At 34.6% G+C, this 12,850-nt stretch overlaps 1 protein-coding gene across 12 annotated transcripts in view; it reads right to left on the bottom strand.

Annotated features, from left to right (window-relative positions):
- The window catches only part of ERC1 (ELKS/RAB6-interacting/CAST family member 1), a 567,884-nt gene that overhangs the window by 86,517 nt on the left and 468,517 nt on the right, over positions 1-12,850 (bottom strand). For 9 of the 12 annotated variants that reach the window (XM_087442948.1, XM_087442946.1, XM_014793927.2 and 6 more), the window contains one exon: positions 4,647-4,745. In XM_087442948.1, the coding sequence (XP_087299074.1) occupies positions 4,647-4,745 (99 nt within the window). Of the gene's footprint in view, positions 1-3,101; positions 3,169-4,646; positions 4,746-12,850 lie in introns of all 12 variants that reach the window. The other 3 variants (XM_087442951.1, XM_087442953.1, XM_087442952.1) reach the window with 1 other exon arrangement.

The following is a 12,850-nucleotide window of genomic DNA, read 5'->3' as shown; positions in this document are numbered from 1 at the left end:
ATGAATTCAATATATATTTACTGAGGGCCTAAGGTATACCAGGCATTGTTATAGATGATGGGAATACAAAAGTAAATAATAAGTCCCTGTCCTCACCGGGGCCTACACTCTACTGTAAGGGGAAAAACATAAGAAGAAAACTCAAATTAAAGGGATAGAGAGTGGCAGGGATACATTTCACATGGATTTCCTATAGGCTGAGGGGAGGGAGAACATAGCTCTGTCACTTTTTCTAAGAGGAGGCAACACTTGCTTCACACTGTGTGTCTTAGGAGGGTTGCTTGGTGGCAACGAATTCTTTCAAAGGAAGTTTCAGTGACTAAATTCCTTTTATAGGGAATTTCTTTATAAAATTCAAGATGTTTTTCCTAAGGGAAAAAATTCCTCAACATATAGGAGATTAATCTTTTGAAGATGAAAAGGGAGATACAATCATCAATATGTCTTGGATATCTCCTTCACTGTCGTCTCTTTCCAGACCATAGAAATGCCTGGGGACCTTAAAGTCACAACTTCCACATCTCCCTTCCAAACCTCCCTTACCTATAAAATGAGGGCACTGGACTAGATATTAATAATAACTAACATTTACTGAAAGATTACTATTCCCCAGCGATGGATTCAAGTTAACCATGACAACAGCAACAACAAAAAATAACAACAGCACGAACAGAGTACTTGCTGGTAGAAGGCACTGTTCAAAGCATTTTACGTATATTAACTTATTAATCTTTCCAACAACCCTATGGAGTAGGCACTAGTAATAAACCCATTTTTACAAAACACTCAGAGATTAAGTTGTTTTCCCAAGGCCACAGAGTAGGTAGAGGAGTCTACACTCAAAGCTGTGCAGTCTGGCTCCAGAGTTCATGCCTCTTACAACTCATTTGCTTCTTACAACAACCTCATTCTAAAGATGAAGAAATTGAAGTATAGAGAGATTAAACACCTTGTCCAAAGTCACAAGCTAATAAGTGGTGGTGTTAGGATTTAACCATAGGCATTCCGCTCCAAAGCCTCGACATTTAACCATTATGCTCTACCACTTCTGATGAAATGGCCTAGACCCCTTTCAGCTCTATACTTCTATGAGTCTCTTCCTGAGTACTGATTATATCTAATAACGCTCATACTTTGCTAGTATATATGGTGTTTTAAAAATATGCTTTAGATGGAAAACATTATGTTCTTAAGTTTGATAAAATAAATCATCAATTTCAAAAGTTTGAAATTTGGTTAAGAAAATCTGTTCTCTGTAGAATTAGCAAGGAAACAAGTAAAGGAAACTGGATAGCAAGTAAAGACTTCTGCAATATTTTAGGGGTCACTCATGCATTTCTCTAGGTAAAAGTCTTATGGTATAATGATATTTACAGCACATTTTAGAAAATTTGAAATACCATATCATAGAAACTCCAGCTATGTCCAGCTGACATCAGCTGTACTGTGATAAACCAATGGCAGTTAATATTTTAGTGCAGTAAGTTCAACAGTGCAGTAATTGGAAAAAACAAAATCAGTAACATTTGAACTCTTGCTAGGAGTTACTCTATTATGGGAGAAGAGAAAGGAAAATGGAGACTTCAGGAATAAGTCTATGTGAAGAATTGTTCAGTTTTCAGTCTCCTGGTGAAGTTACCTGTGGGCCTTGTTTCCTAGAAAACTAACAGGTTTCTTCTGATTGGCTAGAAAAACGGTGTACAACCAAAATACGATCCTGTTCATGTATGTGGTGGAGGTGCTTCCTGCTAAGGCATGCCAAGAAGCTCCTATGTTTTGCCAAAACAGACAAGGCAGGTTCATTTAGAAGAAGGAGACTGGTGAACTACATTCAACTACTGTATGGCCCCCACGTGCTTAATGATGACAAATAACTACCCTTGTAGGGTGTAGTATAGATAAAGGGAATTAGCACACTAATTTTCTCAGCTTTAGCTTTGTCTGGTATGCAACATTCTAACCCAAAGAGCTTTTTGGTTGGTATTGTGCATTTCACATTCTTTCACACCCTCAGGATAAAGTCACTTGGAAAGTTTCCCATCTTCACAGTATATGCCCCTTTCCACAACTTACCTTATCATCCTTCTTGGCTGTGTTTGCCAGTGAGAGGTCTACACATGTCCTCATCATTTTAACACATACAACACCAAGACACAGACTCTTCAGGGAGAACTGACTCCAAAAGAGTGAGATCACCAATAAGAATGGGCAGTGAATCCAGGGAGTGCAAGGCCACCAATATGTGTGAACTTATTAATCATAATTATTATTTTTTCTAAGAAAAGGATTTCCTTAGTCAAACCTCCAGGGCATCAGATCAAAGGGAGATACTGCCACAGCTGGACTACATTTTCTAGCCAATTGGCCTGGAAAGGAGAATCTAGACAGTGTCCTGGCAACTGTTTAACACAGCAGCAATCCATAAAAGAGAGGAAAAAGAATTCTTTAGACAAATTTTTTTAAAAGTCTCCCTTTATTTCTCCTTATTTTTAGAGACAGCTTGAGAGTAATGTCAAAGCCCTAGGGGATGTCCTAGGTACTCACTCTATAAGAATTACTGACCCAGAGAATTCAGAGTATTCTTCTATAGATAGAAACAAAAGGTTTTAGTTCATAGTACAGTTTTGTTTTTTTTTTTAAAAGACTACATATTTAGAATTAATTATCATAAGAAGTATATCCCAAACCTACTGGCAGAGTATTTGATCAATTTTCTATTTCCAGTTTGATATAAGTCACTATAAACCTTACCAGGACACTGTAAAATCATGCTAGATAGGGAAGGTAGTTTATTAATAAAATCATAATAGGACCAATTTAGTTACATGCCCCGGAAGTTCTCCCAAATGTGTATAAAAAGAAACTATAAAAGTGACTATTAACACACAACAAGAAAAAAAGCCACAAAACCCAAACCCCACCAAGTCAGAAGCATAGCAATACACACAGGAATCATGTGAAAATGAGAAAACAAACAGCATACCAAAGGATTTCATGAATTACAGAGAAACAAGATGTGAGAATGACTGTGTAAAAAATAAAATAAAATAAAAGCAAACAAACAAAAAGCATTTCTATAGTTAAGGAAAGCTGTTTCTCACCGTTCTGAACAAAATGGCTGAACTAAGAGCATCTGATTGGCTATGCCCATATACCCTCCTCCTCATCCTATGGGGAGAGATGACAAAGGGAACATGCCCCAGAGCAGCATGGGAATGAAAAAGAGTTGGTTAGTATTTAAAACAAAGACATAAGCATAATGTAGTAGAAGAAAATGGTCTCTTAATTTCTTGACTATTTTAGATTTTAATTCCCTAAACTACCAAAATTAGTAATTGGTTTGTCATCACACTTCTACTCTTCCTACCTTTCCAAGATGCTCTCTCTATCCCAGGGCTGGATCTGGGCAAAATTATCAAGTTGGACGCTTTTTATTTTTTGCCTTTTCTTCAACCCTTCTCCATTTCTGCTTGCCTCCCACTACTCCCAGGCATCCAATTCCTTGTATTTATTACCAAAACTTGTTTCACGGAAAGGATCTAATACTCATCTTATATACCCTGGCATAAATTTAATTCTAAGTATCAGGAAGCAGGCGGAGAAAACAAAATGCTTTCTTGGCAAGGAAAGACTGCTGACATCAGGCAGACGGCTCTCCATTTTGCCTAAAGACTGGTACTGTTTTCCCTCTAAAATATAAGGCTTGCCTCAACTGTTTAGTAAACATCATCATACTATGACAATACCTTCTCAATCTTAGAAAAAATTGCCATTGGATATCATTGCTGCTTTCGTCTGCAATATTTCTTCTTCTTCTCCTCCTAAGACAACGCCATGGCTATCATTCAGTGGAGATGTTTAGTGAGGGAGTTTCCCTGACTCTTTAGTCATATGGCTGTAATTACTTACTATCACTTTTTTCCCTCAGCTACATATTTTAAAATTGAGTGTGATAGAGATGTTGAAATCTGATTTTTGGCAATGGGATACGAGGTAATCTGGTCACTACTCTCCCCATCCATCATTTTCAAGATCTTGGGAGAGTTCCCTTTTTCCAAAAAACTGGAGTTGAATACGGTTCCCTTCAGACTCATCAATGCCTCTTTTGCATTGACGAGAAGCTGAAGGCAACAATTTTCCTTGAGAATGACATATTCTGGAGGGATCCACCAAGGAAGTGGGAATGAAGAAACTAAGTTTCAATCTTCACGTTTAATAGGTGATGAGCACAGATTTTACAATTGCAATTAAACAATAATTACCTCAACACTGAGTTGTGCCTCACTGAGATCACAAGGAAAGAGTCTTGTTTTTCTAATAAGGCATTGTTTCTTTAATAAGGAAAGCAGGACAGTTACAAATTAGAATGTATCTCTGAGAAGATTAAACTTTTTTTTCTCAACCCAATTCAAAGATTCTTTATTGTCCTCAAATCTTTTGAATATCTCCTCTTAAAATATTCAGAATCATCCATCACCTTCCTATATAGAAAGTGAATCTGTGTTTTAAAAAAAAGTGAAGGAATTTTCAGAAACTGATTATTTTTATTTTTCTAACTTATACCCCAGAATTTGTAACATGCTAGTACAAAATACACCAAAATAAAAGCATACTAGTTTTTATAAAACATTCAAGAGCAGTCTTACCTGGTCTGGGGAGGGTTTATGATTGGTTTGATTGGAATGGGAGGATTTGAAGTGGTCATCCTCATAGTTATCAGCCATTAGCTTCATTCGATTTTGTGTCTAAGAGGAAATGATTCATAAGGTTAAGTTTAGATAAAATTTCTGATATGCTGTAAAGTAACAAATGCCTTAAGAACGTCATAAGAAAGGACAAAACTAATCTTGTCTGAAATAAAATAAACACAGGATTTCTCAGAATATTAGGGCAAAAGTTTAGGCACTGCTATGAACTGAACTGTGTCCCCCCAAAAAATTCATGTTGAAGCCCTAATCCCCAATGTGACTGTATCTGGAGATAGTCTTTCAGAGGTAATTAATGTTAAATGAGGTCATAAGGGTGGGACCTAATCTGATAGGACTGTGGTCTTGTAAGAGGAAAAGAGAGACCATTCTCTCTCTCTCTCTGCCATGTGAGGACACAGTGAGAAGGCAGCTTCTGCAAGCCAGGAAGAAAGCTCTCACAAGGAACTGAAACAGCTAGCACAGTGATCTTGGACTTTCTAGCCTCCAGAAATGTGAGAAAATAAATTTCTATTGTTTAAGCCATCCCATCTATAGTATTTTATTATGGTAGTCTGAGCAAACTAAGACAGGCACCTAAATTGGTACAGGAATTCTGGGGGGAGAAGTAATCTCCCCAAATTAAGCACTTTATGCAGTGTTTGCTTTTTAAAGTGTTTAAAGTACTTAAAGTCTTTAAGTGTGTAAAGACTGGATTATACTATACAAAGGATAGGACTCTGTAACTCTATTTTTTCACTTTAATATATTGGACTCATCTATCCATGTTGTTACTATAACAACTACTTATCCTTTTTAACAACTATTTCATTTTGGGGGATGTTATATAACACAGAGACCATAAATATTGGAGAAAAAAGTTATCATTATCTGTAAATGAAATGATTATATACCTAGAAAATCCAAGAGAATCAACTGAAAAATTATTACAACTTACAATAAAGTTTAGTAAGGTGATCATAAAGAAGCTATGTATATAAAATTCAATAGTTTTCTTTATACCATTAATAAACAATTCAGGTTTCGAAAATAAGTCACAGATTCTGAAATCTTTCTCCTCAACCCTAGGCTAGAAGAGGATTATTACCCCACTGCCTTTTCTCCACATTTACCAACAAGGAGGACTGGATTGTGTGTGATTGGTTAATTTAAGCTCTGAATAAATGAATTTATATATATAGAGAGAGAATTAGAGAATTCACTTCGCAGAGCAAGCAATTCATAAAACACAGGTTACATTACGCATAAAATCAAATAGCAATATATATTGACTAATAAAGTATTGTTAAAATTTGAAATTTTAAGAGCACTAAAAATAAACTTGCTAACATTGTATGATTTAAAACGTTCGCTGTAGATAATCTGAAAAATAAAAATAAAAAAAGAAAAATCACCTGTAAATCCCTATAATCAGTGATAATCAGTATTAATATTGAGGTGTATCCATGCAGCCTCTTCTCTATGAAAATAAAAAGTAGCATGCTCTTCTGACTTGTCCTCTATTTCTGCTACAATATGGTATTTTAAAAATTACTGTATCTTATAGTATATTTTTTTTTTTTTTTTTTTTTAAAGATTTTATTTATTCAGTTTTTTCCCCCCAAAGCCCCAGTAGATAGCCGTATGTCATAGGTTCACATCCTCCTAGTTGCTGCACGTGGGACCCGGCCTCACGTTGGACGGAGAAGCGGTGCCTCGGGGCGCTCCCGGGATCCGAACCCGGGCCGCCAGCATCAGAGCGCACACACTTAACCGCTAAGCCACGGAGCCGGCCCTGTATCTTATAGTATATTTTGATATCTGGTAGGAGGACATGCTGTCCTTCCCCTCTACCAATTCTGCTTTGTCAAAATTTGATTGGGTATCTTTAACACATTTTCTTTTCTAGATGAATTAAAAATATTTTGTCTAGTTCCATAAAAAAGCTTACAGAGATTTGTGGTATTTTTTCATATAATGATGCCTATGCAAGGGCTTTAGAGCCAAATTGCTTGGGTCTGAATTTCAGTTCTGCCTCTTACCAGCTATCTAAGCTTGGGCAAGCTACTTAAATGCCTGAGCCTCAGTTTCCTCACTTCTAAAATGAGGATAACAATACTTTCTCCCCACAAGACTGTTGTGAGGATTAACCAACCGAGTTAATACAAGCACATAAAATCTACACCCAATAAATTTTAGCTGTTACCATCACTATGAACATTTTTTTTTGGTCACTAAATATTATTCTAAAATCTAATTTTAACTGGCTGCATAGTATTCAGTTGAATGGATGTTTAGTTAGTCCCATATTGTTGGGCATTTAGGTTCTTTACATTTTTATCTAATAATATATGCACATTTCTAAGCCAGTTCCTCTCTCCCGTATATAATGATAGCAAAGAAAATACTTATCAAAAAATTGTCTGTGATATCAAATTTCTCTTTTCTGAGATGACTTACAGTGACTTCGAAAATATGTAGGGTAATTTTTCTTATGTCACATGATATTGCATGACAAATGGAAAGTCTTCTACATAGCAGTTCTTGAGAAAGAGGGGAGGAGAGCAGAAAGGGCAAAGAGGTGTACTCAGAAAGTGAGCAGAGCACTTGCACGTCATTCCTGTGGTTAAGAAACTTTCCTATGTCGACTTTAACAGGAATGTGCAGTGAAAGGATACTTGGCTAGTTACTTTCTTAGAACATGACACACTTAAACCTTTAATACCTGATACCTTCTGTAAGTTTAAAAACTTAAAAAGAAGTACTAATAAAGCACACACAAATCTAGTTTCAAGGCAGAATGTATTTCAAGTACTTCTTAGGAATGAGTATGAAATCTCCTGAAGGAACTGATCACAGTAGACAGATTAAGACCAAAGATTACTTATTTGATCTGTGTAAGCGAATGAAGAAATAGTCATAAAAACTTACCTCTCCATTTCTAAAAGACATGAAGATTTTCAAAGTTTAGTGTTACTAGGTCTAGTATTCAGAAATTGGGTGTGAAGTCCGTTTCCCCGTATAGTCATGAAGTTGAGCATTAAATATCTGACAGCTCACAGAGCATTATACAATCATACAGATTGTATAAATGACTCTCTGATCTTAAGGAGCTCTTGCACTACATTCTTTTTAAGATAAGACCAACAAGCAAAAGGAGTAAGTCCTTTATGTTTTACTGACATGAAAGGTACTTTATATCTAAATATTTTCCTTCTTGAACCACACCATGTGCCTGTGCAGATAGTTGAACTCCCCTGGTCCCAATGACATGAGGAATAACATTGCCTGAACGAAGGAAGGAAAAAAAAAAGAAAGGAAGAAACTTGCTGAAATAAACTTCTTTAGCTGTAAACACATATCTATGTGTATAGGTATGCACACTCTCCCAGAAGAAAAGAAGTTCATGGTTTATTCTGTTAATCCTTTCGTCTAAGATTAAGATGTCAATGCCCAAACAAGGTGTTACAGAAACTATATTTCACAGAAAAATACTTATTTAAGCTAAGAAACAGTATATGTTAGTTATCCAAACCCAGGCCTTAGAAGAAAAGGTTTGAAAATCCAAGCAGAGTTATTTGGTTGTTTACTGATCTTTGCTTTTTGGTTTGTGATAATGCTATTAACCTGCCTAAATAAGTTTTAGAAATAATAATCCTTAGACATATTCTGAAATTTTTCTGAATATTTTAGAAAACATATCACAAATAAATCTTAACCTTAACTAATTTGGGTTATTTCCAATTATAATTATCTTTAAGAAAGTATTAAAATTATTTCCACATACGTTTGTTAAATCTTGGAAATAATTTTATTATAGTGAATTTTAATTACATTTTAATTTGTTATATTGGTATTTGATATACAAAATGAAAAAAAGAATAATCTCTATCAATTCCAATTAGGTGGTCAGATTCAGTGTTGGTTATAAATTGAACAAAATCTCAACAAATTACCTTTGAGCTTTATTATAAACTTCGATTCATGAAAAAATATAAATTAGTCATTAAATATTCTTGAGTTGTTCTATGTGTTTGTCTTTTTATATACACTTGACTGAAGATTATCTTTCTAGCTGGGAAAGCTCCTTTTCCATTGGTTGAACAGCTTTGGGAAGAACTCACGTAAAGCAGTGGGGCAGAGGCGACAGCAACAAGATTAGAAGAAATAACTGTTGAATTTAGCCCAACAGCTGTCACAGACAGATTACCTTTACATCCCATTTTATTTTCTCAAATGGACGGTAAAATCTATAATAGAAAAGTGTGTCTTCTACTGATTTTGTTTTGATTTTTAAATAAATCAGTTTGGTAGTTTAATTTTGGGCCTGATTAGTATTTTTCATTTATTGATGAAATCTTGAAACTTATTATCCTGCATATACTTTCTATCATGCACCAAGAAAAATGAAACCATGAAGAATCTCAGCTGTAGCAACTCAAAAGCTGACCAACTCTCATTATTGTCATGTTGTTTTTAAAAACTTTATTATTATTTTGAATATTTTTGTACATTTATATGGTACAAGAGTTTGTAACAGTAAAAGTAAGTCTACCTTCTACTCTTGACAGTTTCTCTCCAAAGGGCTACCACAGTTACCAGTTTCTTGGGTATATTTCCAAAGATTTCCTGACATTCCATGGTTACATAAGTGTGCATACACACACACATGCACACATGCACTTTTCTGTCCAACAAATGGTAGCATACTCTATTCACTGTTCTGAGCTATTTTTTTCCACCGAACTAGATCTTGAAGAGCCTTCCATATCAGTAAACAAAGAGCTGCCTCATTTTCTTTGCTGATTTGCTGATGCACATTTAGATTATTTCTAATGTTCTGCTGTTACAATGTTGTTAAGAATAATCTTGCACATATGAAAAACTGACAAATTTGAATTGTCAAAATTAAGTATCATTATGTTATATATCACTCTTCCTCCAGATAACAGCTTTTCCCATAAGGTAAAAAGCCTAAATTTGTTTGGTCATATAGCTGGAATGGTTAGAAAGTACAGGCCCCTAGGACACACACCTGGTTTCATAGAAAGGTAAAGAGGGGTGAGAATGCATAAGAACATCCATATGTCTAGTGGACTTCTACTTAATTTAAATAGAGAACAATGAAAAATATTGACACTAAAAAATGTATACAGCTGTTAGAAAAATTTATTCCTATTTGATATGGAAAAGTCAAATGTATTCATATATAGTATTTGTACCCACTTTATTATTTCTAAGGCTTATGGAAATAATGACGTGTATATATATTCTCACTATTTGGAAAACATCTAAGAGTTATAGTTGCAGGCTCTGTTTACCAGCCTAAAACGGTTTCTTAATCTTTCAGTAGAGACCTAAAGAGACATCAGACTAAATCACTGTTAAAATTATTATACTTGTGACAAATATGAATATTATAGAGGCATTTTGTGAGGCTCCTTATGAATAAGTTGTTCTTCCAAACTGTTCTATGATTTCCTTTACTTTTGTTTCTTGTGATCAGAGTCACATCTTCATAATGAAGAGACACATAGAGGGACAGCATTATGTCAAATACATCACCATGCAGAGAGCACTGTGAGCTCCCCTTTCCTTCCCCAGGTCTTCTCACCATTCCAGGTATAACTCTCTGCTTGGTATTTCTTATCTGTATGAATGTAGTCTTTTTTCACCGAGTTGCTCAATCTAAAATTCTCAGAATCATTCCTAACGACTCCTTTTCCACTAATGTCTATATCCAATCAAACCACAAAGTCCTATTGATCCTGTTTCTAAATATTTCCTCTGTAATTAATTGCACCGTTTCATCTGCATTACAACTGGTGTACTATTTTGTTGCTTCTCTTAAATTGTTGTCACAGTTACCTTCCAATAGCAAATTTGATCCTGACGCTGTCCTGATCAAAAGAAATATACATATATCCACTGTCAGCAAGCAGCCACCAGAGTCCAGTCCTCATAGTGAACAACAGAGCAAGGCCCTTCACTGTCTGACCACATCCTACCATTCCAGTCTCATTTTCTCAAGGCTTTTTATAATATATTGAGATTATCCTATTTTTCTCCTTCACTTTAAATCTAAATATTAAACCATCCCTAAATTCCTGAGATAAACTATATCTAGTAATAGTGTAATATTTTTACACATTGCTGAATTTGCTAATGTTCTATTTAGAATTTTTGTATCTACATTCATAAAGTAATACTGGCTTTTTTGTATTGTCTCTAGTTTTAGCATCAAAGTTATGCTGACTCATGAAATGAGTCAGGAAACTTTCCTTTCATTGTATTCTTTAGGAACAACTGTTAAAAGGTAGGAATTATTTGCTGTTTGATGTTTGGTGGAATAAACCTCTAAAAACAACTAAGCTTTGTACCTACTAGTAGGAAGATTTTAAACTGACTTAAATTTGTTGGTTCCAAGGACTACTCAGGTTTGGTAAGTTACATATTGGCATAAAGTTCATCCTATTTTTCTATGATTTTAAAGGTCTCTTTTGTAGCTGTAGATGTGTCTCCTTTTCCTTTCCCAAATACTGTTTATCTATATCTGGTCTCTCATTTCTTGAACAATCTGTCCTCCTATCTTTGATATCCAATTTAAGTCACTAAATTCTGTCTATTTTGTAAGTCTCCTCCATAAATCAGCTTTGTTAATCTTCTATATGGTTTCTTTGTTTTTCTTTTCATTCATTTCTGCCTTTATTTCCTTTCTTCTTTTTGGGGGGTGGACGACTTACTTTGATGTTATTTTTCTAATTTCTTGAGGGATGCTTAGCTCACTAACTTTTAATCTTCTAAAATATGCATGTAAGGGTATAAATTTTTCCCTAAGAACTGCTAAAGCAGGGCCGGCCCTGTGGCTTGGTGGTTAAGTGCGCGCGCTGCGATGCTGGTGGCCCGGGTTCGGATCCCGGGTGTGCATCGAGGTACCACTTCTCCGTCCATCCTGAGGCCGAGTCCCACATACAGCAACTAGAAGGATGTGCAGCTATGACATACAACTATCTACTGGGGCTTTGGGGGGAAAAAATAAAATAAATAAAATCTTTAAAAAAAAAAAAAAAAAAAGAACTGCTAAAGCAGCATCCCACAAATTTTGATATATAATTTTTCACTGTTGTTCCAAATATTTTGCATTTTCCCTTAGGATTTATAATTTGACTCATGATTATTTAAAAATGAGCTTTAAAATTTCCAAATGTATAGAATTCAGTTGGTATATTGTTTTTATTATTGATTTCTAATTTTACTGTATTCAGAGAACTTGCTCAGAACAGCATAAATTCATAAGCATTTGTTAGACTTATTCTAAGATTTAGTATAGAATCACTTTTTATAGATGTTTCATGTGTGCTTTTAAAGAATATATATTTTATAATTGTTGGGTACAGGGCTCTATATGTACCCAGAGATAAAGACTGTTAATTGTATCTTTTATATCCTTTTTAGTTTTTTCATCTGTTTGATCTGTTCAGTTTCTCAATATGATTGTGAACTTGTAAATTTCTTTTTTCCAGCTATGTTCTTAGGTCCATAGAGCTTCTTTGGTAAATACCAAATATGTTCTTTGATTATACCTTTTAGGTAAATTATTCCTTTTGTAAATATACATTGAATATTTTTATACCTAATATTGCTTTTCTGCTTTAAAGCCTATTTTGTCCAATAATCATAGAGCTCTACTGGCTTTATTTGGGTAGTGTCTGCCCAGCATACCTTTTACAAACCTATTTTACTCTTTTTCATTCTGTATCATTTTATTTTAGGGGTTTCTCAAAAATAGCATATTCATTCATTCAACAAATATTAGGTGTCTGACATTGTTCTAGGTGCTGCGATAAATGAACAAAGTCCCTGCTCTCATGGAGCTTACATTTTAAAGAATATTGGCTGAACTTAAAAATAGCCTATAGCTGGATTTTGTATTCTTCCATCTGTCATCAAAAAAATGTAACCTTCTTACATTTAATGTATTACTGATATATTTAGATATATTTTTAACATTATTTTTGGTAACACATGTATTTATCCCAACACCTCTCTTTCCTAACTTCTAGTGAATGGATCAACAAAATTTTTATTCATTCTTTTCCTTATTTTGAAGTTTTGCATTCTATTTCTATCACTTTACTGCTTACCTGTAATATTAGCATATATAG

Source organism: Ceratotherium simum, chromosome 17 (assembly GCF_057802395.1).
Source record: "Ceratotherium simum simum isolate JZ-2026a chromosome 17, ASM5780239v1, whole genome shotgun sequence".
In the NCBI taxonomy this organism is placed as follows: Eukaryota; Metazoa; Chordata; class Mammalia; order Perissodactyla; family Rhinocerotidae; genus Ceratotherium; species Ceratotherium simum.
The sequence above is the reverse complement of the archived record's forward strand: the minus strand, read 5'-3'. Positions and strand labels throughout refer to the sequence as shown.